At 40.9% G+C, this 25,782-nt stretch overlaps 1 protein-coding gene across 1 annotated transcript in view; it reads right to left on the minus strand.

Annotated features, from left to right (window-relative positions):
• COL24A1 (collagen type XXIV alpha 1 chain) overlaps positions 1–25,782 on the minus strand; it is a 240,624-nt gene that overhangs the window by 173,426 nt on the left and 41,416 nt on the right. Inside the window, exons 4-7 of the mRNA XM_032779279.2 lie at positions 22,327–22,380; positions 17,099–17,152; positions 6,552–6,605; positions 1,799–1,852 (exon numbers count right to left, since the gene is read on the minus strand). Of these exons, the coding sequence (XP_032635170.1) occupies positions 1,799–1,852; positions 6,552–6,605; positions 17,099–17,152; positions 22,327–22,380 (216 nt within the window). The remainder of the gene's footprint in view (positions 1–1,798; positions 1,853–6,551; positions 6,606–17,098; positions 17,153–22,326; positions 22,381–25,782) is intronic.

A 25,782-nucleotide genomic window follows, 5' to 3' on the forward strand; every position in this document is an offset into this window, starting at 1 on the left:
TCAATGGTAGGAGCTCTGGGCCCTTTAAATCCCTGCTCCAGTCCTGCAAAGCTTGGAGTTCCCCCCAGTGGCTGGAGCCCCAGGCCCTTTAATTTGCCCCGGAGCCCCTGATTGATTTAAAGGCCCAGGGGCTCCGGGGCAGCCTCTCTTCAGCTGGGAGCCCCTGATTGATTTAAAGGCCCAGGGGCTCCCAGCCACAGCTGGTGCCTCAGGGCCTTTAAATCTTGAGAGGTCATGCCTCTTCTGGATGAGGCCACACCCCCTCAGGACTCCGGCAGTACCGGTAAGTCCTGTAAATTACTTTCACCCTGGTAATGAATTTTAACTAATCCACTTTAAATTCACATCCTTAGTTAATTCACATTAATTTTCCCTGAGTGGCCCTATATAAACAAGTCCTCTGACTTCCTATCCATTACTGAAACCAATTAAACAATATTTTGGTGGTTTTCAAAATAATTTATAAATTTATTCCACCCTTCGTCTCCAGCTTTATGTCTATGTACTCTCCGTATCACTCGCTCCACTCCTACAGTCTTGGCATCCCTTTTGTCCCCTTTCTTGAATACTTCTTTGTCTGCCTCATGCTGTCCCACGTTAATGGACTGTTAAGACCTGGGTAGTTTCCTAAGTGGAGTATGAGGTTTTTATTTCTTACAGTGCTTTGACATTTCTCCTAGTGAAGAAATAATTAAGTGACTATTAGGTAGTTTCCAAAATCTAAACTTATTTCACTTGGCTTCAAGGCAAGTGTTTTAGCTGCTCTGACACACATTGTTGAAAAACATCCAATTTTATGGTGCTGAAAGATTGAGCTCCATCACTAACACTGAATGAATTAACACACGATTCAGTGAATGAATTAATGAATAGAAAAGAAGTGGGCAGTACTGAAACTGAGAATAAAGTGGGATTCATTCATTTAAAATATCAGTATTTTCCAGGCAGGAGTATATTTATTGAAGCTTGAAAGAGCTCACAATACCAGAGCAGAAACATAGCAAGCTTTACGGAGTAGCACACAATTTGAGAGTGACTATAAAAAACTTTAAATTTACATTTTGCTCGCTACATTTTAAATTAATTTAGTACTCAGAAAAGGGTCTGGATGAACCACATAGGGACCAAAGCCTTACACAGTATGGACAGTGGCAGTACATGCGCTATAGCCTCACTTAGATCAAGGCTCCTAAGTTTGGACAGGTTTCGCACTGGCCCTACCTAGATCAGACTGGCCCTACCTAGATCAGACAAGCAGTGGAAGGGAAGATTTCAGCATGTACCATCTTCTTTTGCCAATAGGAGAGTGTGCACTGAACCTAGAAGTATTGCTTACGTGGAAGGGTGAACAGGCTGATCTGGAGGTGCATTTCAGCTATGCTTCCACTACTAGCTAATAGGGAACACTGCCTGCTGACTTCCCATCCACTTCCTGATATTAAAGATGGAACTTTTGAAGTAGGTGAGGGGCAATGGGAAGAGGATGGTGGGGCTTGTTGTGGGATAGGTTGACCTTTTTCCTACACAGATTGGCTTGCTATGGAGCCCTGAAACTTGCATAGCTTGGGAGAATCTGTTATTTTCCAGATTGGGCCCATCCTGAAAAAGAGGCACATGCAGTATATGATCTGCAGCTCAGATTCAGTCCTGCACGTTGGGGTTTGATAGCTGAGGTAAGGAATTTCCAAAGACAGACTATGCAGCTCAAACTTGGAGGGCCCAATTATGCAGACCCCCCACTGATTTCCCATGGTCTTACATTTAAGAGCTGAATATAAAAATTAAAAGAAAATCTTACCTTCTGACCTTTGATACCAGGAGGGCCTAGTAAGCCTCTTGGACCTGGGTCACCCTGTACAACACAGTAAGGTAGAATCATTTCATTTTATTTTAATATTTGAAAAGACTATAAACACCTGGTAAGCAGTACATTCTCTATATCCCTGGACATTTAAAATGGAATAGACAGAATAACAACATTTATTTCAGGATCTCAGAATATCTACATTTTAGCCAGCTTAAGTAGGACTGAAGCGGTTACACAGGTCTTGTGTTGGCATTTGCCCAGAGGTGAATTTCACTCCAAGTGAGTAGTTATAAATTATTTCTTAACTTTCAATTTGTTCACATCAGATCAATTTCCCCAAAGTTACATGTTTCTTGCACTGGAAAAAAAATGACTGCACATTTAGTTTCCATACAAACTGCAAGTAACAAATGAAACAAAAAGGTTTTCTGAGGGGAAAAATACTGTCACTGTTATGTAACCTTGGGGAAGCTAAGACAGTAGAAGTCTCATTTCAGAAATACTGTGTCTTCATCACAGCTTTATTCACAAAGGATCTTTCAGCGCTATTGGGCTATATTCATTAAGAACCCTCTTAATACTAAAAAATCAAAGATTCTGTCCTCCACTTCACCTTACTGTGGATTCCAGGAGTAAGCTCCTATAGTTAAATTAGTTGGTTATTTTGTCTTTCAAAATTAATTTTCAGTATAAAAATACAGAGTCATTCTTCGTGGAAGCTATGGCTTGGAGGTTTATGATTACAGTTTACTTTTGAATTGCACACCTACTAATTATGGTTAATGCTTTAAAACCAATGTGCTCATATTGAGAGCTTAATTAGCTGCTTATTTCATAATGTATATTTAGAGTTTCATTTTAAAGAGCTGCCTATCAAAGGCAAGGCTAAATTCAGAAGTGAGACTAAGTCTGTTTAGAGATCGATTCATTTGGTGAAATGTGTATACCTCCATTTGGTCCTTCCACTTGCATGTTACACAAATGTAGGCCTGGTCTACATATAAAATTTATGTCAACATAGCAATGGCATTCCAGAGTGTGAAAAATCCAAGCCCCTGAGCACCATAGCTATGTCAACCTAAGCACTGGTATAGACGCTTCTAGGTTGATGGAAGAATACTTCCATCAACTTACCTACTATTGCTTAGGCAGGTGTTCCAGCAGTGATGGAAAACCCCCTTTTGTCACTGTAGGCTGCAACTGCACTTTGGCGTTACATCGTCATAGCTACAGCACAGTCGAAGTGAGTCTAAATCTACACAGCCTACAATACCTCTGACTTTGGCCCATTGCTCTGAATGAAAAAAAAATTGCCAGTTTACTGTTTTCAAACAGATTTAATGACATATACATTTAGAAATTTGGAAAGTATTTATATTTGGAAAGCATTCCAAATATTTTCTAAATGTAAATGTCATTAAATCTGTCATTGTCTCTTGGTTACTTCTTGAAGTAGTTTGTTCCATTTGCTAATAAAAACATGTTTTTTTAACAGTCCTTCAGGTTCAACTTGACTTTTGATTCTAGTTTGGATTCTTTCTGGCTTAGCCTCATCACCAAAGTCATCAAGATTCTTTGGGCTAAACTCTGCTCTTAGCCACACCTGTGCAAGCCAGTTGCAACTTAGATAACAATTATGTTTATGATGTGTGAACTAAAATAGAATTCTGACCATTCTCTCAAAACTGTGTTGGGTCAAGAGGGTTAGAAAGGGGTGCGGGGTGGAAGCTTATTTTTTAATCACTAAAGTCAGCAGATAAGATCCGGAATAAGCACAGGAAGCAGATCTGCTGACTCGGAAGGTGTCATTTTTACAGTCTTTTTTTCAAAGCAGAGCTTTGCTCTGGATCTGATTCTTCTGTCACTTACACCTGCTGTACACAAGGGTAGCTATTGATTTAAAAAAAGTCAGTTCTGATTTACACCAGTGTAAGTGAGATCAGAATCAGGTTCTTTATTTTCAAGTACACAATGTTTTAGCATTTTTTTGGGAGAGAAGACAGCGACATTGGTGAGTATTCCCTAATACTACAAAGATTTACACATATGCTCAGTTTTAAATACATGAGTAATCCCACAGAATTAAATGAGCTTAACTCAAGTGCTTTAAAATAAGCATCTGCTAAAGTGTCTATGCAATCAAGGCTAGACATGGGAAGGAGGGAAACGGATAAACAGAAGGCTTTCAAATTTTGAAAAACAAGGAAAAGGCTGTGATGTATGACCAGAAAGAGTTAAGCATCCTGTAGGATAAATTACTCAAATTCAATCCCTAAAAACACATGGGGAGATAATGTTTGTGGTTTTGTGTATTTACATATATATTGGTAGTGGTCAACAATGTAATCAAACAGTCCCTGTCTATGCTGTATTCTGTTAATTCAGAGATCAAAAGAATATTTAAATGAACAGTAAACATGGGACATTGCTGTATTCATTTCTCTCTGAAATGTATAGCAAATAATCTGCGAATGGTGGAAAAATAGGCAATTGCCTTATGTTGATCAGTATGAATAATTACCGGCAATGCTTAGGAAACAAGCGTCTATTGTTCGCCAAGGGACTCTGAGCTGTCAAAGAAGGCCTGAAACTGTATAAAAAATGGCTTGGATTCTTACATCTCAGATCTGCTTGAGGCTTCGTGCAGTGGAAGCTGAAACCCAACCACTGAGATACCAGTTCTGATTGGACTGCCCTGAATACAAACATTGGACTATAATCTATGAACTATTTTGAAAATAGTTACAAAGCTCACCATCTCTGCTATGAATCTGAACCTCAAAAATTGAACTCATGTCTGTATGTGAACTCATCTTTTCACCTATACTCACTCTCTTTTCTTTTTAAAAAAATTTAGTTTAGTTAATAAGAATTGGTGGTAAGTGTGTATTTGGGTAAAATCTGGAATATTCATTAACCTGGGAGGTAATATGTCCAATCCTTTGGGATTGGTAGAACTTTCTTATATGATGAATAAGATTTTCACTAAGCCTCATCAGATCTGACTTGAGTGTCTAGGTGGAGGCCTGAGGCTGGGTTACTTTAAGCAGGGGCAGCTCTATGTTTTTTGCCATCGCAAGCATGGAAGTCAGATGGATTTCAGCGGCGTGCCTATGGGCAGTCCGCTGGTCATGCAGATTTGGTGGCATGCCTGTGGGAGGTCGGCTGGTGCCGCGCCATCAGCGTCCTTGCTGCCAAATTGCCGCCGAAGCTGCGGGACCGGCTGACCTCCCACAGGCATGCTGCTGAAAGCCACCTGTCTGCTGCCCTTACAGCGACTGGCAGGCCGCCCCCCACGGCTTGCTGCCCCAGCCATGTGCTTGCTGGGCTGGTGCCTGGAGCTGCCCCTGACTTTAAGGGAATTGTGTTGTTGACTTCTGGGCAAGCAGTAAGGTATTACAGAAGGTTTTGTGCTGGCTTGCTAAGTCTAAGCATTGGAATCTCCACCAGCTTTCCAGATTGTCTACCTCATTCTTTGCAGTTCATCCTAACTGAGTGACCTCAGCTGGCTCCCCTGGGATTCTGGTCACAAAGGCTTATTTCTAAAGTTTCAGTTATGCTAACATGAAGTATCCCTTGCAAGAACAGAAGGTAAAATAAGTTAAGGTTGAGATGTGATTTTTAAGTTGGAGGTATTGCTTTAACCATCATTGGCCAAACCAGACAGTCTTTAGGCAAAAGAATAAATGGACACAAATCTGACATCAGGAATCATAACATTCAAAAACCAGTAGGAGAACACTTCAACCTCTCTGGTCACCCAGTAACAGACTTAAAGGTGGCAATCTTGCAACAGAAAAGCTTCAAAAACAGACTCCAATGAAAAACTGCTGAACTTGAATTAATATGCAAACTAGATACCATCAATCTAGGCTTGAATAAAGACTGGGAATGGCTGAGCCATTCCACACACTGAATCTATTTCCCCATGTTAAGTATCCTCGCACCTTCTTGTCAAACTATCTGAAATGGGTCATCTTGAGTATAACCACAAAAGATTTTTTTCTCCTGCTGATAACTGCTCATCTTAATTAATTAGCCTCTTAGAGTTGGTAGGGCAACTCCCATCTTTTCAAGTTCTCCGTATGTGTATATATATCTCCTTACCATAAGTTCCATTCTGTGCATCCGATGAAGTGGGCTGTAGCCCACAAAAGCTTATGCTCAAATAAATGTGTTAGTCTCTAAGGTGCCACAAGTACACCTGTTCTTTTTGCGGATACAAACTAACACGGAGGCTACTCTGAAACCTTTAACCATTGTCACTCTGAGCTTTGTGTACCAATATAAGATGTTATAAGGTTTCAATACTCATATTTTGTTGCTGATGTGAAGGAGTTAACAAAGACAACAGTTTAACTGTACTATATGTATTGAGTCCTAACTAACTGAATGTAATTCTTCTAATAGAGTTTTACTTTTTAATTTTTGTTTCTTAAATTTTAAATTCTGTGTTTGATTTCAGATATAACTACAGGTGAACCATTAAGTGTTGTTATTTTACGTTTGTTTTTTGGTTCATAACTGTTGCCAGAGGCTTACTTTATCATAGAACACTAAAATCCAGCGACCCATATAGACACCAGTCATTGTGAGACAAACAATAATGGGAAAACAGAAATTGCAATTTAGATAGCACTAGACTTAAAAGGTAATTAAACCCAACAATACAGATGACTGACATAAGCAAACTTCAACAACAAAAAATGTGTCTAACATTTCTCTGTAATTATGAAGCAGTTACCTTTTCTCCACGTTTTGCTTGTCCCGGGGAGAATCCTGGATCTCCTTTAGGGCCCTATTGGAGAGAAATGAAATCAGCGTGGTACAGGGACAGACGATTTAATTATATAGCTAGCCACAAATACTTTCACTGTTGAAGAAACTGATTGTGTGTGTGCAGGATCTAATGCTGTACAAAGTATATTTCTTATTCCAGGAATGTTTCCTTATGTCAATTTTCCTATTAAAATATGCATGTCACACAATATGGCATAATACAATAATCTGAACGCATATGTGGCGACGAGTTTGAATTTCCCTGCATTTCTTCATAATGTACCTGAGGATTATTTATTAAAAAGGCAGAGTTTAATTGCAAATGCAGTCAGAGTACAGAAAAATCAGTGTGCCTGCATTCTCAGCTATAACTGAATACTTTATTTGTCCTTTGCTGATTTACGCAAGCCTGATATATCAAACCATATCAAACATGAACAACAATATAGTTGTGATCTCATTTCTATTTCTGTTCAGTTCTTTGTTCCTATCCTTTAATTTAGTGTCCTTGAAAGATGCTGTTGAGATGTAGTCAGTTGGTTGCAATTTTTCATTCATGGCATATTCCCCCACAAAACAAAATTTGTCATAAAACTCACTAGAATTACCCCACGATGTAACATAGAAATAATTTTCTCTGAAGGCTAGTGTGAAGTTGCTCATTTCTTGCTTCAAAAATGCAACGTTTGGAGTTACATTCCTTACAAACAATGTAGATACTTTTAAAGGGGAAATGTGATGTTCAGGTGGCAGGCAGAGGACATTTTACTGGGGAAATAAATTGCATAAATATACATATGATTTTTCACATATTCTGGCAATAGGAAAATGTTGTCTCGCATAAGGAAAACATATGGCTATGTTTCATATGCCATATTTCATAGCTTGTTGTGTTCCCACATAATTAAGTTCGGCACCGTGCTACACTTTACTTTCCTATCTCTTTCAAGTGTCACTACCTGTTTTTATTGCCATGAGAGTCTGAGAAGTCTGCGTGCTTGTCGCAACTTTTTGAAGTCAATTGCTTTTTGTTCCCAGGTAATAAATTAACCCTTAGAAATAGTAAACTGCCTGCATTAGAAGAGACTGAAGCATTCCCATTGACCAGGCTTACAATAGACAGCACACTAACTTAACAGTTTTCTAGCCTGAGTTTAAAAGAAGAACGTTATTGTCAATTGAAAATAATCCACCAGTCCTTCATGGTTCCATGTTTTCTCTAAATCAGGGGTAGGCAATCTATGGCACGTATGCCAAACGCAGCATACAAGCTTATTTTCAGTGGCACTCACACTGCTAGGTCTTGGCCACTGATGCTGGGGGCTCTGTATTTTAATTTAATTTTAAATGAAACTTCTTAAACATTTTAAAAACCTTATTTACTTTACATACAACAATAGTTTAGTTATATATTATAGACTTATAGAAAGAGACCATCTAAAAATGTTAAAAAGTATTACTGGCATGTGAAACATTAAATTGGTATGAATAAATGAAGACTCGGCACAGCACTTCTGAAAGGTTGCTCACCCCTACTCTAAATGTTATCAGAAATAGTAGCCTTTTCCATCTTTTTTTCATACATCCAATACTTCCTAAAAATAGCACAGAGCCCTGAAGGATGGAGTAAGTAAGAGAGAGCAATCCAACAGTCCTAGGTTCAAGTTGGCAGGTTATGAGTCATTCCTGACTAGAAGTCATAGAATCGTAGGGTTAGATGGGATCCCTGGCCAAGGTATAGGATTTGTAGTATCTAAACCAACCAAGGCAGATGGCTATTCAGACTCCTTTTAAAAACCTCCAGTGAAGGAGTTCCACAACCTCCTGAGGCATCTGCTCCATTGTCCTACTGTTCTTATACTTAGGAAGCTTTTCCTGAGATTTAATCTAAATCTGCTATGCTGTACTTTGAGGCCATTGCCTCTTGTCCTGCCTGCTATGGCAAGATAGAACAACTTTTCTCCATCTTTTTTTATGGCAGCCTTTCAAGTATTTGAAGACTGCTATCATGTCCTCCTTTAATCTCTTTTCCAAACTAAACATACCCAGTTCCTTCATTCTTTGCTCATATGGCCTGCATTCCATCCTTTTGATGATTTTTGTTGCTCGCCTCTGGATCCTTTTCAGTTTCTTTACATCAGTGACCAAAATTGGACACAGTCCTCCTGCTAAGGCCTAACCAGTGTTAAGTAGAGTGGCACATGCTGCAGTCAATGCAACCTAAAATTGCATTTGCTTTTTTTGCAACAGCATTACATTGCTGACTCATGCTGAGGTTGTGATCCACCACAACTCCCAAATCCTTCTCAGCAGTGCTGCTACCAAGCCAGTTATCCCCCATTCTGTGTTTGTGCATTTGTTTTTTCTTTCTTTAGTGTAGCACCTTACATTTGTCTTTGTTGAATTTCATTTTGTTGTCAGTAGCCCAGTTCTCCAATTTATCAAGATCTCTTTGAATTTTATCTCTATCCTCTGAAGTATTGGCAACCCTGTCTAACTTTGTATCATCTGCAGATTTGATTAGTATGCTCTCTATTCCTACATCCCAGTCATTAACAAAGATGTTAAATAACAATGGACCCAGAACACATCCCTATGAAATCCCACTTAAGACCTCCCTCCAATCTAACATCATTCCATTAATAGTTACTCTTTGTTTGCAGTTGTTTAACCAATTATGTATCCATTTAATGGTAGTTCTGTTGAGTCTGCATTTCTTGAGCTTACTTATTAGAATGTCACGTGGGACTGTGTCAAAAGCCTTGCTGAAGTCCAGATATATTACAGCCACCACATTCCTGCTATCAACCAAACTAGTTAACATGTCAAAGAAGGAAATCAATCTGGTTTGGCATAATTTGATCTTAATAAATCCATGTTGCTTTTAGTGATTATCCCTTCATCCTCCAGGTATTCGCAAATTGAATGTTTTATACACTGCTCTAATAGCTTCCCAGGTATCAAGGTCAGGCTGACTGGTCTATAGTTCCCTGGCTTTCCCTCCCTTTTTATAGATGGGCACTACATTATCCCTTCTGCAGGCTTCCAGGACCTGTCCTGTCATTCAGGAGTTTGCACACATTATTGCCAGTGGCTCCAAGGTTTCTTCAGCTAATTCCTTCAGCACTCTGAGGTAAATAGTATCAGGCCCTGCTGACTTGAATGACATAACTAAGTCATGCCCTCTACATGCAGAAATGGTTTCCATAAGGGAAAGGGAGTTCCTCCAGACTGATCTCTCCTTTTCCACAGCCTTCCATACCTCTGTCACCAAGACAACAACTTATGTTCATTGACTCTTTGGCCAGTTAACCTTGAATATGGCCTCACTTAACATTTGATTCCTCTCAATTCAACCTGATTTAGTCAGATGTTGTTTAACTGGAGCTCTTCAGCTGAATCACAAAGACATCCTTTGTGCTGAAACAGTTGGGCCTCTAGATATCTGAGCTTCCTTTTATCTAACACTCATTTCTTCTGAAAACCCAGTTGTGTCCTATAATGTGAGTCACTTTACCATCAACTTCCCCAACCATTTGAAAATTCTCTTTATATGAATGTTTTTGATGTCCACAAAACATTTTGGGGAAACACAGCAGCATTGCTGGCCACTGTCATATATTATCAACTGGACAAAGAGCAATGTCTCTGACACACTTAAGACCCAATTTTCCAGAAGTCCTGAATGACGGAAGGTCTGATTGACTTCTTCTGGAATTGCAGATTTCATAGAAACCTCAGTAACAGCGGTCCCTGGGAGAAGTACTGACTCAGCAGATCTCCTGGCTAGCCCAGCCCTGACCACTATTTTAGTTTGTGCAATCTAGCTTCAGTCCTCCAACATAGCAGGGATTCTGGGTGGCTGGCACTGCAGTGCTCTCTGTTACTGACAGACTCACCAATGCTGGGGACCCACAACCTCCAGCAGGTGGATCAAGAACCACTATTGGCTAGATAATTCCTATTACAGGTAACCTCTCTACACAATTATCTTAGTTTATTGCTTCACTTGTATCAAACCTGGGCATTTGGAAAGTTTAAATATTTAGACAGAGACCATATTTGTACTTTCTTTATCTTATCATTAAAAACAATTATTTTAAGCTAAAATACAGCACAAGTAATCTCCACTGGTTTACTTATACTAAATGCTGCACACAGTACATATGGTTACATTCCATTGACCTCGTCATATCGAAACTGTACAGACCAGACGTAACCTTTGGCCTTGAAGCTGAAAACCATATAATAATGGATTGCTCCATACTCAGCTTAGTTCAGCCTCTCCAAGAATTTCTCTTCTATAGCTAAGGAAATTATTTTTTATGGTTAAAGCTAGTCCAGATCAGAGTTGGATTAAAGATGGCACATGCCCTTTATTTATAAGTAACTAAAAACAGTATGGACAGCTGTTCAGGCATTCTCAGCAGCGAATTCTGCCCTCAGCCACTGAAGTAATATGTGTGTGTGTGTGGCCTACATTCATGTCCATCTGTTAGGGTGGCATTGTGCCAATTTACAAATTGGGCAGACCCTTATGTCAGAAAAAAGTCCCAATCAAGATGGGGTTTATGTTAACAACTGCAAATTACATCTCTTCTTCAACAAGCCCTTGCTCTGTAGCACTGGCATCACATGACTCTCTACATATCTTTGCATTCACTAACACAAAACTGCCCAAAATAAATACTTCTCTGATCGAGAAAACCAGCCAAGCCACTGTTCAGCTACTGGGTTCTGGAAAAATGAACTTGTATCTGATAATTGCAAAAAGTGCCCAGGCTGAGTGTGTGTGCAAGAGAGAGAGATAATCCTAATTCTAAAACAATTAGGCTTCCAAGTGTTAATGCTGCCATAAATTTGAGCTCTGAAAGAACAGGATTTAAGCCTCAGGGTGTGTTGTGACTTACACTGGTCTGTAACAGCAACAAAGAGCAGAAAACACAGCCTGGAACTGTTATGGCACAGGAATATCCTGCCCATGCCCACTCTCCCCTGCTACGTTAGCAGGAAAGAGGGAGTATGGCATAAAAGTACCATATACCAGTGAAGACTCTCCCTTGCTGTGTGGCGCTCCTCCTTCGATTGTTTAGACTGGGCTTACAGCCAAAGTCCACCCATGGTGAGACAGAAACCAGCTGCACTACCCCTCAGGATCTGGCCTATTTTCTCTTTAAAATCTTTTTCTAGTATTGCTTTGTTATGACTGCTCAGAGAATGCTTGAGTTGTGTTTATAAGCATGTCAAGTCTTCCAAACTGAAGATGAGACAGACTCTATACACAGTACTTACCTTCCCAGGGTTATTGAGGAATAGTGCTTTAACTGTGATAAAGATTAGCATCTCTCTAATGACAGCAAAGCTTGCGTGGCACAACAGAAAGGTCATATTGCAAGCAGAGATGAAAACTTGCCAGTGTCAAACAGAAGATAGATATTCCTGTGGTAAACACAATTCTTCTAAAAATAATTCATAAGACAACGATTTTGCAATTAGTCTTGTGTTGGTAGGTCTCAGGAATTCCTCTTGTCAGACAAATCACATATCCCTTCTATTTCACCATTTTCTTACTACTAACCCATAAAAAAACAAAGTTGTGAAGCCAAGAAAATTACCAAATAGAAGTTTGCTAATTTTTAACAGCTTTAAGACAGAAGAAATCAGTACACTAGTTAGCCATATAAATAAAGGTAGGCTCTAAGGAGCCATGATGCCAGGTGGGAAGGGGGATCCATCCAAGATGTTTCCTGCCACTGTGTGGAAGGGGGAGGTGTCATGGTATCTTTCCCCAATCTGAACCTTAGAGTCCAAAAAATTGGGGTACCAGCATGAATTTCTCTAAGCTTAATTACCAGCTTAGATCTGATAAGCTGCCACCACCCAAAAATATTTTTAGTGCGTTTGCCCGGCACTCTGATCCCCACAAAACCTTCCTAGGGACCCAAGACCCAAATTCTGTAGTCTCACAACAAAGGGGAATAAATCATTTCCTTCCCTTCCTTTCTTCCTCCTAGATCTTTCCCGCTCTGGGTACACCAGAAGTCACCGTGCTTCAAACTCCTTGTTAATCACAACACAGCAGGGATTCCACCTCACCCTCCTCTCTTCCCTCACCAGAGGCAATACAGATCTAAGCTCGCTGTAATCTAAAACAAGAGGAAATTCACCTTCTCCCCCTCCTCTCTTCTCCCCCAAGTCCCTGGTGATACAGACTCAATACCTCAGCATTAAACCAGAGGAAATTCAATTAGGTATTTTAAACGAAAAGATTTTAATAAAAGAAAGAAGAATAAAGATAATCACTGTAAATTCAAGATGGAATATTACAGGGTCTTTCAGATTATAGAAAATGGAGAAAAACCTCCTCCAGCAGAAATACAATTTAAAATATTTTCAGCCAAATACACATTAAACTCTACCAGCCAGATACACATTTGCAATAAAGAAAAACAATTAAAGACTAAAGCCGCCTTATCGATACTTACTAGAATTAGAAAGAGGATTGTTTAGAAAGTTGGAGGAATCTGCTTACGTCTGGTCTCTCTCAGACCCCAGAGAGTACAACACACACAGAACAAAACACACACCCAAGCTTCCTCCACCCAGATTTGAAAGTATCTTGTCTTCTGATTGGTCCTCTGGTCAGGTGTTGCAGGTCGCTGTTTGTTAACCCTTTACAGGTGAAAGAGACATTAACCCTTAGCTATCTGTTCATGACAGGAGGCTATTCCTCAATATATCCCAGAGATGTGTAGGGTTCAGAGGGACTGCAGCTCCTAAAATCTGCAGCCTCCTAACCCTTCCCACCACGTAAACCTCACAGAGTCCAAACCCTCCCTTTAACCCATCTGGGCAGGTTTCTTCACAGGACAGGGTGATCTGGACCTGCCCTGTACTTTGTGTAATTATTTACTCTCATGCAAAGTGGGTATAAAATGCTTCAAATCAGATTCCTCCACTCACTTTATGCCCATTTTGCACAGGTTTAACTGACTACACGAGGTGCAATGCAGTGGTGAATCCAATGATTCACTGCATTTTACCTTTGCATCATCATCACAGAATCCATTACAGCTAAATGAATTCATTGTCCATGCAACAAACTTTATGAAAACAAAAAAAACCTACATATAATTACTGCCTTGCGTGATAGCTAAGCCTCTGTACAATCATCGCTTGTATACATATTTCTATTTCCTTCCTCAGTAAACTGGCTCAACTTCTCCTATTCATTTAATTCCATACTTCACTGTAGCCATTAAAGTATAGTACGGATTGATGTGTTATGTCAATAAACAGTGGTGTATGGAGTGGCATGTGGGTGAACAATGTCAATACTCTACACAAAAAAGTCTGGCCTAAAGATAGAAATGACATGACAGATACCAGCAGCATGTTTAAGTTCCTGTCAAATGCAGCCACAGACTGGATCTTGAATTAAACTGTAGTCTCAGACAAAGCTATTTACTTAGGGTGAAGGATGACTATAGATTTTCTGGCATATAGCCAGATTATATGCAATGAGATAATTATTAAAAAAAATCCACTGTTTGACACTGCCAACTTTTCAAAACCAAAATGAAAAGGATTCAGGGCATTCAAAAGGAGTTGGGCGCTACTAATTCCTCCCCAGCCAGAACTGGGGACATTTGATTTTTTTTTAAACTACTAGTAAATTATCCAGGCCTTTTTTTTTTTTTAAATAAATATTCTCATTCCTTTAAGATCTTTCAGGGTTTTTTCTCCTCTCTTTTCAATACATTAAACTTTCTGATTTTGGCCCCAATTCTGCACTTTGTTGCATGTGGAAGACAGTTCCCCTCCCTGCAGAGATCCATTTCTTCAGCATGGCTGTGCGTGGGTGCAGCAGTCTGATAGTGCACAATGAATTGCAGGACTTGGGGATCAGCCTTTGTCCCTTTACTTATGTTTACTATTATTGATTTCTCTTTCCCATCAAATCTCTTCACACCATTATCTTTCCACCCTCCTTTTCTAGCCCCAAATCCTTCATATTTGCTTCTTTTGGCATGGAGACCCAAGTGCAAGTCCTGTTCACTCTCTGCCTTTTCAAGTCAGTGGAAAGATTCCCCTTGACTTCAATAGGCACTAATCAGGTGATAAGTTTGGGTGATGGAGTGAATAGGAACAAATGTAAGTTGATAACTATTATTGGAAATGATACATTTGAAATGATACATGTTGGCCCTGATCCTCCTCTTGCTAACACCATCGCCAAGAGAGCAGTGTCCTGCTTCCCTTTTACAATTCAAACAGACTGAACTAAAAAAGTTATTTGTAAAAAGCTGCAGCTGGTTCTTAGCTAGTTAAAATATGTTCCCTTTCATATCTTGCCCAATGCCATTTCCCCAATAAAGCATACACAATTCTTTGTCATTTTAACCTAGAAACAAGCAGTCATCATTATACATGGTTTTCAGTTGTGAAGCAGGAACAAGGAACTATAAACCATCTTGTGAAGGTAAAATAAAATATATAAGTATTTAATCTATTTAGCATTACAATGCAGCTATAACAGCGCCAAAATCCACACACTCCATTTTCTTGAAATAGTTCTTTTTTATGATAGCTAGGAAAATTGCCAAAAACTCATGCATGCTTTGGTGATTTGAGACCACACGTCCACCTTATACCTCTAGGCCAAGTATCTAAGGTTACATGCTAAGGACCCTAAACTATATACATGTCAATGGAAGCTGCTGGCATACACACAGGGACCGAACCTGACCTTCGGTTTAAAGCCATGAGTGACAATCTAGGAAGCTATAAATGTATTAAATTCCATTCTTGAAGCACATGTGTAACTCTTCAATGTAGATAGGAGATACACATGTACCTTGAGGGGAGAATAAAATTCATTGTGATGTTACTGCCGGAAAATGATTACATTTGATCTTGTGTGTTCTAAGATTAAACCCAAGTGTTTTCAGTCTCAGTTAGTGTATATTAGCATAGGTCAATTGACCTCAGTGGAGCTTCTCCAGTTTACACTTGGTGAGGATCTGGCTTACTTCTATTTAATTAAAATATTACGATACTGTAATTTTACAGTAAAACTGCAGTTGTGTGGAGCTCTAGCACCCTCTGCATAAAATAATGATACAGTATTAATAATAATAAATTGTGACCAACAAGAAAATCTAGCTTTCATAGCTAAGCCTAGAAAATACATTAGTTTTTATTAATTGCTTGATTTTTTAAAAGCAGCAAAGAGTCCTGTGGTACTTTATAGACTAACAGACGTACTGGAGCATGAGCTTTCATGGGTGAATATCCACTTCGTTGGATGCATGTACTTTGTCGGATGCACGAAGTGGGTATTCACCCACGAAAGCTTATGCTCCAGTACGTCTGTTAGTCCATAAGGTGCCACAAGACTCTTTGCTGCTTTTACAGATCCAGACTAACACGGCTACCCCTCTGATACTTCATTTTTTAAAACCATGAACTCAACTACAGAGTAGATAGACACTCAGAATCTTGGTATGACTCAACGAAAGGAAATATATATTATGAAATAAATCCTATGAGTAGCTGGCTACAGTTATTTCAAGTAACAGCGGTCTACACTTCTCTATTGCCCAGTTTGCATAAAACCGAGTTGTGGAAATCACTACGTTTAATGGTTGTAATAAAATTAGATACTAACAAAAGGGAACATAGCAAACACAAAGCCACTTTGTTTTACAATGTCAAACATCACAAGCTTTATTTGATATATTTTCATGGCCTAGAGTAGTTTTTAACACCTGTCACTACAGGTCAGATTCCTGCCATAAGGAATCACACTAAAGCATCATGTTGTTTTTTCCTAACTTACCTATCAAATTGTTAAAACTAAATTTGAATTGAAGGCATTTTGCAACTGATAAATCTGCCTGCTGGTATTTAAGTGGCCTTTGTAACCCAGGTTTGAAAGTTATTAACTGAGTTTATGGCTGAATATTTTTTCTTAAATTTGCACTATCAAATCTAGGTTCCACAGTTCTTATTCTATCATTTAACCAACAAACTCTGAAGTTAGAGCGGTTAAATGCCATCAGACAGGTGAAATCTTGACAGCAAATAGAAGTATTTATGGAGAGTGACTTGGCCAATTTTTTATTTTTGACCAAAGCAAAAGATTACCGCCAGAATTAAATGTCCAATCCTGCAAATGCCTCACTAGAATAATTCTGACTCACCCAAGTAATTGGATTGACTTCAATCAAAATCCGTTGGAAAGCAAGGAATACTCACATGAGTAAAGGCCTCCAGGCCATCATTCCACATGCATCATTTTCTCCTGTGAAACTGGCTATTTTTCTTTTGATCTTGGTTTAAGTTTTATTGGTTACATTTCTTTAAAAACTGTTTATAGCTGTGCTCTCCATTTGTAAACCAAATAAAATTAATCACTACTATTAATGGAAGCAAACTCTAGGACTTCCAAAAAGTTAGACATCTGGAAGTTCAAATAATGCTTATGGCAGTATGGTTAAGTTAGCTCACCTTTTGACCAGGCAGCCCTGGCAAACCTGGATTCCCATGTGGCCCTGGAATACCCTATAAAAACGAGAAAGAGCGGGATTATTCAGAACTACACCAAACAACGTTCATTACTTTGCAGAAATATTGTACAGCAAATCATCCTCAAGGATCACTGTTCCATCTAAAATCATTGCCTAGGATTTTCAAAGGCGCCTAAGAGAATCAGTGTCAATTTCCCACTGACGTGAAATGGGAATTGAGCACTTTACATGCATTCGACGAAGTGGGTATTCACCCACAAAACCTCATGCTCCAATACATCTGTTAGTCTATAAGATGCCACTAGACTCTTTGCTGGTCTAACACCCATAGACTCCTTTGACAGTCTCAGTCATTAACTTTTCACTGGGCTTCCAGGTAATTCAGGACATGCATATTAGAGCAAGCTCATTGTGACGATGACTTTTCAGCCATAGAATATCATACGATGTTTGGGATAAAAGGAAATCCTAAGCATCACATTACTGATGTATCCCTATGTACAGTATATAAAGTTCATGCAGTAAGGAATTGGAACAATTAATTCTCCAGATCAATAGCCCAAAATGCTGACATTTTTGAGAGTCAAAGCTGACTTTTATATGATCAACATCCATTAACTTCAATAAGAGTTCCATGCAAAGAACATCAGGAGTACATGGCTAAATTGACCCATCTGTGGTTGGAAAACAAACACTGCTAACAGTGATTGTCAACAACAGAACTGGTGAAACATGGGATCTATAATACTTCCTGCAATGAGACAAAACATGTTTCTAGGCCATTCACACTAGAAGTTAAAAGGTTTCAACACTGGGTATCTGATCCTGCAAGGTCCAGAGCACTTTCAACTTTCATTGAAGCCAGTCCTTGTAGAATTGGGCAGTGGGCAAAATGGTCATCACAATGATTGTCAGCAGCTATTCATCTATGATGCATGGAAGAACCTGAAGGATAAAATCCTGTCCCCACTGGTGTCAATGGCTAAACTTTCATTGACTTCAAGGGGGGGCCAGAATTTCACCCAAAGAGTTTATCAAAGGTACCAGAAATAATAAGAATCTGTTTTAACTCTCTCAAAACATAAAATACAAATTCAATGAACTGTTAAGACAGCCATCATAACATTTACTTTTCCCTCACGACTCAGCGTTTACCAATTATACTGCACATTAACACTGAGAGCCTCTCAGTTTAATGCTTCCTCCAGCGAAAAACCATGTTGACATAACTAAATGCTGATCCCAGCCCCCTTTGAGAGATTAATGTGCACACAGGCAGCTTTCAGGTCTCTCTCCGGGATTTACAAGAAAGAGGAAACCTGCTACTGAAGGTGCCAAAATAATTAGTGGGGAAATGGCTCAGAAAGTTTTTAGAGCTTTGTTTGTTTGTTTTGCTAGGGTCGAGGAAATGCCACAACAACATGGGAGAGCACAGTGGTATTTCTGCTCAATAAAAGTTGCCCTAGGAATTCCGCCTCACTGACAATTAACATACATCTCAGATAAAATAGTATAAAACAAGTCATTCTGGAGATATGGGTGAACAACAAAAATAATTTGTTTCAAATCCTGAAAACTCACTTATTTTCTTGATGTTCCCTATCTCAGACTCAGTTTGACTGATATACTCCACATTTTATTTTTTAAGTCTCCTCTGTGCAGAGGTCCCACGTGAGGAATTTTTCTAACAAGTTAAAAGTGGTTAAAATCAAGCTCCTGAGGGGAATGTATCACTCTTAACTAAGGTGTCACTGCTGAGACCGCCGGACCAAAGCACGATTAAGGCCTGAGGGAGAAAAGCACGGGAATCCTGGGGAAGACCAGGGCCTGAGGCAGGGGGATACTCATGCAGCTGGGAGTAGTGGGAAGGAGTCACTGACACAACAATCACTGAGCAGCAAGTGGAGCAGCACACAGCTGATTGCTGATGGTTGAGTGCTGCCACTGCAAGAAGAGAGTTCCTTAGATTCCAGGTGCCTCTATTCAACAGCTCAAGGTACATCTCAGTATGACTAAAGATGACTCAAGAGACAGAAGAAAGTCCTGGGTGAAGGTCATATGACAGGCTCCATGTCTGTTCAGGAGGGGCGATGAAGGGCTTTCTTTGACTGGGAGTCCAAAGTTTTCAGTGAGTCTAGGCTCAGATAACCCACCTGACTATCACACATCTGTGTATAATATATATACTACACATAGGATTTTCTAATAAAAATCTCTCTTTTGGGGAGTCCATGTTATATCTTGCCCATAAAAGCCTCACATCAGCCTCAAGCTTAGCACACAAAAGTAAGGCCTGGGACCTATTTTTCAATGTAAAAAAACACCAACCAACACTTGCTGGTATTCTGCTATTTATGGGCACTGTAAGAGCTAAAGCGCAACAATGACTTTTCAAAAATGTAGTTTTTCTGGCCCTTAGCCCATCACCTGGACTAGTCTTTGCAGCAACATTTAAGTACACTTTTAAAATTCTATTTAAATCACAGTTACTAATAAATCAAACTGGCCTTTCTCAACCTAGGCTGTCTCCAGATGCTAGCCACGCCTCTCTAATCTAAGCTTCCCCACTTCCCATTATGCTTTTTTGCATGATCAACTCCACATTCAATTCACAAATTTCACACTGTGGAGCTTTGTGCCCCGGAATGCACTGCATCCATCAGAGGTTAAGGAATAAGCATCTGAAAGAGACAGATACAAGAGATATAAAAGATCCTTACTCCTACCTCCCACCTCTACCTTTATAATGGTATCAGAGGGAATCAAGTCTGGTGGGCTTTCTGACTGGCCATGTGACAGGATGGTTTTACATTTTTAACATGTGGTTTATTTGGACTTTCTCTTTTTAAGGAATCAAGAGTGAGGGTATCCTCAATGAACTGCCCTATCATACAACATTTTACCCTCTCTCTTCCTCTTTTTCTCTCTCCAGTAAATGTGCAGATAGAATCATAGAATCACAGAACTGGAAGGGACCTCAAGAGGTCATCTAGTCCAGTCCCTTGCACTCATGGCAGGACTAAGTATTATCTAGACCATCCCTGACAGGTGTTTGTCTAACCTGTTCTTAAAAATCTCCAATGATGGAGATTCCAGTACCTCTCTAGGCAATTTATTCCAGTGCTTAACCACCCTGATAGGAAGTTTTTCCTAATGTCCAACCTAAACCGCCCTTGCTGCAATTTAAGCCCATTGCTTCTTGTCCTATCCTCAGAGGTTAAGAAAAACAATTCTTCTCCCTCCTTGTTGTAACAAACTTTTATGTACTTGAAAACCATTTTCATGTCGCCTCCCAGTCTTCTCTTCTCGAGACTAAACAACCCATTTTTAGTTTTTTGTTCCTCCCCAGAACTAGGAAAACTTCTTGTGAGGATGTGAAGGGACAGAGCGGGCTGGGGAAGGACAAAGACGGGCAAGTGGTGATGATTCATGAACGGTAATTAAATACTTCCCTCCACCCCCCAAATTACTGCAACGTTCTGTTCTAATTTTTATCCAGGCAAGAGAGAAAATTATCCTTTTTTTTCTGCATTTAGAGACCAGCTGTATAACTTGTTCATGCAGTATGGTTGCAGCTCACCTAAACTTGGGAGGAGAGACTAGTGCCTTCTAAAGAAAGGAAAAAGCTTTAGCTCGTTTCCCCCTTTTTGAGTCTACGGAGAAAGAAATGTCTATACCTGATGGGAAAAGAGCAGTGTCTTTACCTCTTGGCTGCTTGATCACTATGGCAATCAGGCACTGCCTGACAGTAATTACTATTAGGCACCAGTAAGTGACTAATTTAGGCTCCAGTCCTGGAAACTTGAACATGAACAAATCTATGCGCCAGAGTAGCACTGCTGAAACCAAGAGGACTCCTCACAGGTGAGAAGTTGCTGCACAGGACTGGGGCCTTCAGGAGGTGCAGCATTAACCTGGAACATATATATAAAAACTGGCAGCAGCAGCTGCTGCTGTTGTGTCATCTCATCATAAGCAAAAGCTCCAGCATAAAAGGATAACTTGAGGGAAGACCCCAGGAGTGAATCCAGGAAATAAAGTTAGACAGGGTCTGGATTTGGGGAAGATACAGTCTGACTTGTTTTGTTTTCCTGGTGTCAATAAACATTTTTGGTTCATGCTCTTGATCACCACTTGCTTTAAATCCTTTCTTCATAAACCTAATTCAATCAGCTGGTAATATCCCCCTTCCCAGATATCCATTTCAAATGTGAGATAGCATTAAGGAGCATAAAGCTGTGCAATTTGCAAATTTTGTTTTCAACATGCTACCAAACAATGGCTTATTCAAATGTTTGTTCACAAGCACTAGCACAAGTAAACCCCACCTCCTTAAGATACCTCCTTCACATCAGCTGATCCATCATACCATCTGCCAAATACTTCTACACATCCCAGTAATCTTACGTCCCATCTCTTAACCCTGTCAGACACCACACTCCACTCCTAAACCCATGACTACCCACTGCCCTCCAGCCTGCCCAGCCTTCTAGATCATCCAGCCCACAAATCCTTAACTACCCTCTCCAGTTGCCCAAAATCCCAGATTTCCTTCAGTAAGAAATTCCTGATTCTTCCCCAGCCATTTCCAGAGGGCTTCAGCATTTTATAGTATATATGTGTGCACACACACAATATATATCTATATCAAGATGCATTAGCTATGGTAAAAGTTACTTGAAGAAGCTACAGACACAGAAATTATGCTTTTATTGAGCTGCTGCAAACCAAGAAACTAAAGCAGATCATTAGAGCAATTTTCTTTCTAGCCAGCAGAGGATAATTCCACTTTCATTGTTTTCCAGTCTGTAGCTGTGGAATGCACTGTTCTGGGAAGCCCACTCCCCTTCATTCCAAAAAGCAAATGAACCTGACCTTCTCAGCTACAGATGGCAACACTGAAAAACTAACTAACTAACTAAATAAAAATGCTACAAGTAGCAGCATAACAGTTATATTGCAAACTCAATAGCAGTTTTTGGACACATTTACTCAGAATCCTCCTCTAGGTATTTATTGTAAAATACACATTATTTTATCTGTCTTGACTTAGTTTGTTTTAGCCCATCATATGCTGAGATTAAAGAGCAACAGCTTCCTTGCTGACTAGTATATGAACACACTCTACAGTCAAATGATGATACAAAGTTTGGTTTTACTATCAATGTCCAGTATACATCTATAGAAGAATATAGCCCTTATACTCACCCTTGGACCTCTCTTCCCTGACAGACCAGGTAAACCCGGAGGACCCGGGGGACCCTGCAGGGACAAAAACCAAACAGTTAAGCTAAGAGCAGACCAGTCATTGTGCTGCAGGTCATAATCTGACTAGCCCTCCTACAGCCACCCAGCTGATTTTCTGATTACAAAACCTTCTCATTTTGAAAGCAAAACTCAGAACTAAAGATACAATGTGCTTTTCCCCAATCTGGCTCCCAATTGGAGACATGGTTAAAATTATGTTACACATAAGGCTTGTAAATCTCAGTTTAGTGGATAACATAAATACATTTATTTTTATTACAGGAAGAAGAATCCATTTCAAAGTCTAAAAACAAGGAAATGCAATGTATTTCAAAAAAAAGAGAAACCAGTTTATTTATTAAATTAAAAACAAGGCATACTAATTCAAACATTTAAATCCCAAACAATGTGCATATCATTTGAGGCAATTCAGACAGTTAATCATTATAAGAAACTAAGTAATAATAATAACCCAAAGAAAAGAAAGACGAAGAAATAGAAACACCACAGACGTGGTTGAAGACTTGTTTGACTTCCTAATTATGAACTTCTCATAGGAATCATTGGTAGCACATTATTTGATTCTTTACATTCATATTTTTGAACTGATATAACTCCTTTCAAAGAGAAAGCATTTTGATTTTTACCAAATAAATTCATACACTGTTTTATGATCTGATGTAACCTTTGCAAATAGATTTGATCATAAATAACTGTAACAATATTAGGCACAGTACCATGTTTGAGCTAGGTAATAGCTTTGTCCCTATGTAGTAGGCCGGCGTGACTCCCCTCCTCCCCGGAGAGGGTCGAGCCCTGGCAGAGGCCAGAGTGGGTGGAGCTACAGAGCTCTGAACCCACCCCTCAAAGGGTCAGGCGGCGACCCGGAACTATAAAAGCCGGCCCTCAGAGCTCAGGCAGGCCCCAGAGGACGGAGAGAACAGACTTCCCTCCGGGAGCTCGAAACTGGAAGATGCCAGTGACCCAGGGGAGCCGCCCAGACTGGCCGGAGCTTCCCCACGCTCGCTACCAGGAGGAGCTGCCGGAGCTTCCCCGCGCTCGCTACCAGGAGGAGCTGCAGGAGCTTCCCTGCGCCTGCTACCCAGAGGAGCTTCTGGGGCTTCCCCGTGCCTGCTGCTACCTGGAGGAAGTGCCGGCGCTACCGTGGCCCGAGTATCCCGAGGAGCTCCTGGACCTACCACCCAGCCCCGGTCGCGATAAGCCTATGCTCTTGGACCCTGCTGAGACTGACGTTAGGACCCAGGTAGGTCCTGAGGGGGAGTACGGAAGCAGCCCGGGGGCAGTTGACCCCAGTCAGGCTGCGGAATTGCCAGAACCTATGTCAGTGTGTTGCGGCCAGGAACCCCACTGACTGACCAGCGGAGTGACAGCCGCTGTTAGGGCCCCGGGCTGGGACACAGTAGAGTGGGAGGGCCTGCGTCCCCTCTGCCACCCCAATCCGGGGTGGCAGACTCCCCCTCTCCCTGGCCTGAGGAGGCCAATAACTGTTATCACTGAGCTTACTGCTTCAGCATTTGCTGCCCGCCCTGACCAAGGGCTGGGCCTCTAACCTGGTACTGTTGCTCAATCCTGCCCCAAGGCCTGAGCTTACTGCCTCAGCATTTGCTACCCCGCCTTGCCCAAGGGCTGGGCTTCTAAACTGGTACTGTTGCTCAGCCCTGACCAAAGGCCTGAGCCTACTGATTCAGCATTTGCTGCCCCGTCCTGACCAAGGGCTGGACCTTTAAACTGCTACTGTTGCTCAGCCCTGACCAAAGGCCTGAGCCTATTGACTCAGCGTTTGCTGCCTGCCCTGACCTAGGGCTGGGCCTTAAAACCGCTACTGTTGCTCAGCCCTGACCCAGGCCTGAGCTTACTGATTCTGTGTTACTATCTGTCCTGACGTAGGAACCGGTGCCTCACAGTTGTTACGGCTGAGCCCTGCCGAAGGGCCTGAGCCCCTTGCCCGTCGGGCGGACAAGTACCACAAGGACTGCTGGGCTAACTTCCCGGGCCAACCAGAGCAGTGTGGGCCGGCGTGGCTCCCCTCCTCCCCAGAGAGGGTCGAGCCCTGGTACCCCCATGTTTACACCCTAAAAAAGATCCCTTTCCTTTTGCATTGGACTTGTTAACTTCTGAAAGCAAAAGCAGTGTTTCATCTGAGCTCAAATTATGGTAAGAACTCTAGGACAAATTCTGCACTGGCTTGTGCTGCACTGGAAGCCATCACTTCTACTTCAGTGAGGTTGCATGGTAATGGGGTAGAATTCAGGCCTCCTCCTTTAAGAGTAAATCAAATTCCCATCTCCATGCAGGTGAAGAGGGCCATGGCTGTAGCAGAATCAATACTCTTTCACAGCAGAGGCAGGTGAGTGGCAAGATGTTAGGACTTCATATGGGCAATCCCCCTATGTGTGTGTCAGTTTTTCACTGGTGGGGTCACTGCCTCTGCTTCCCAGTATGCAGGGTGAGAAATTGGGGGTGAATCCAGAGGCTACTGCAAGCCCTAACTCTGCACTACCAGTCATGGAATGACCTGAGGGAAGGATTCCATTACCACTCTCTTAACCAAAACCCCAACTCACCCCAAGATCTCCTGCATACAACTCAATTACTCAGCTTGTACACTGGGTAAAATACATTAAATAGTTCTGACTGTACTGCTTGACGCTGTTCAAAATTATTTAAAATCAGGGGGAGAGACGAAGGATAGCACCAGGATTACTACTGTGGCTGAGATGGCAATAAACAACCTGTTTAGGAAATGTAAAGATGGTCTATGCACAGCACTATCTACATAACTTCCCATTGGTTTTTATGAGCCTCTGGTGCATAATTTTATTATGATTAAAATTCAGAATAAAAATGTTAAATCTTAGGAAAAATGAATCAGAGAATATCAGGGTTGGAAGGGACCTCAGGAGGTCATCTAGTCCAACCCCCTGCTCAAAGCAGGACCAATCCCCAGATTTTTACCCCAGTACCCTAAATGGCCCTTTGAAATAGAAGGATAACTTCACTGGCAGAGAAGCCAACATCGACTAGGGACGTCAGTCAATGACAGACCAATTGTCTTTACTGAAGTAGAATGCAGATAGTGGCTTCAAGGAGACCTCAAAAGGCTTTCTGGGAATACAGGGTAATAATAGGACAAGAGGTCAAGCCCCCGTACAGTGATAATTGTACAGGTAGTAGTTTTCCAGCAAATTCAACCCCCATGAAGTGAAGAGAGTAGACCAAGAAGGCCATTTAAGTAGCAGCCAGTGCACTGTGACACAGCAGAAAGAAAAATGCGTGCAGTCAGGGTTACAATTATAGCAACACTCATACATCTTAGCATTGTACAGGTAGAGGTTGGCATGGTGGAGGTCAACAGGGTGTTTAACCTTGCCTAAAGCAAGTCTAGTGCTAATGCGG

The sequence above is a fragment of the Chelonoidis abingdonii genome, chromosome 7 (assembly GCF_003597395.2).
Source record: "Chelonoidis abingdonii isolate Lonesome George chromosome 7, CheloAbing_2.0, whole genome shotgun sequence".
Lineage (NCBI taxonomy): Eukaryota > Metazoa > Chordata > Testudines > Testudinidae > Chelonoidis > Chelonoidis abingdonii.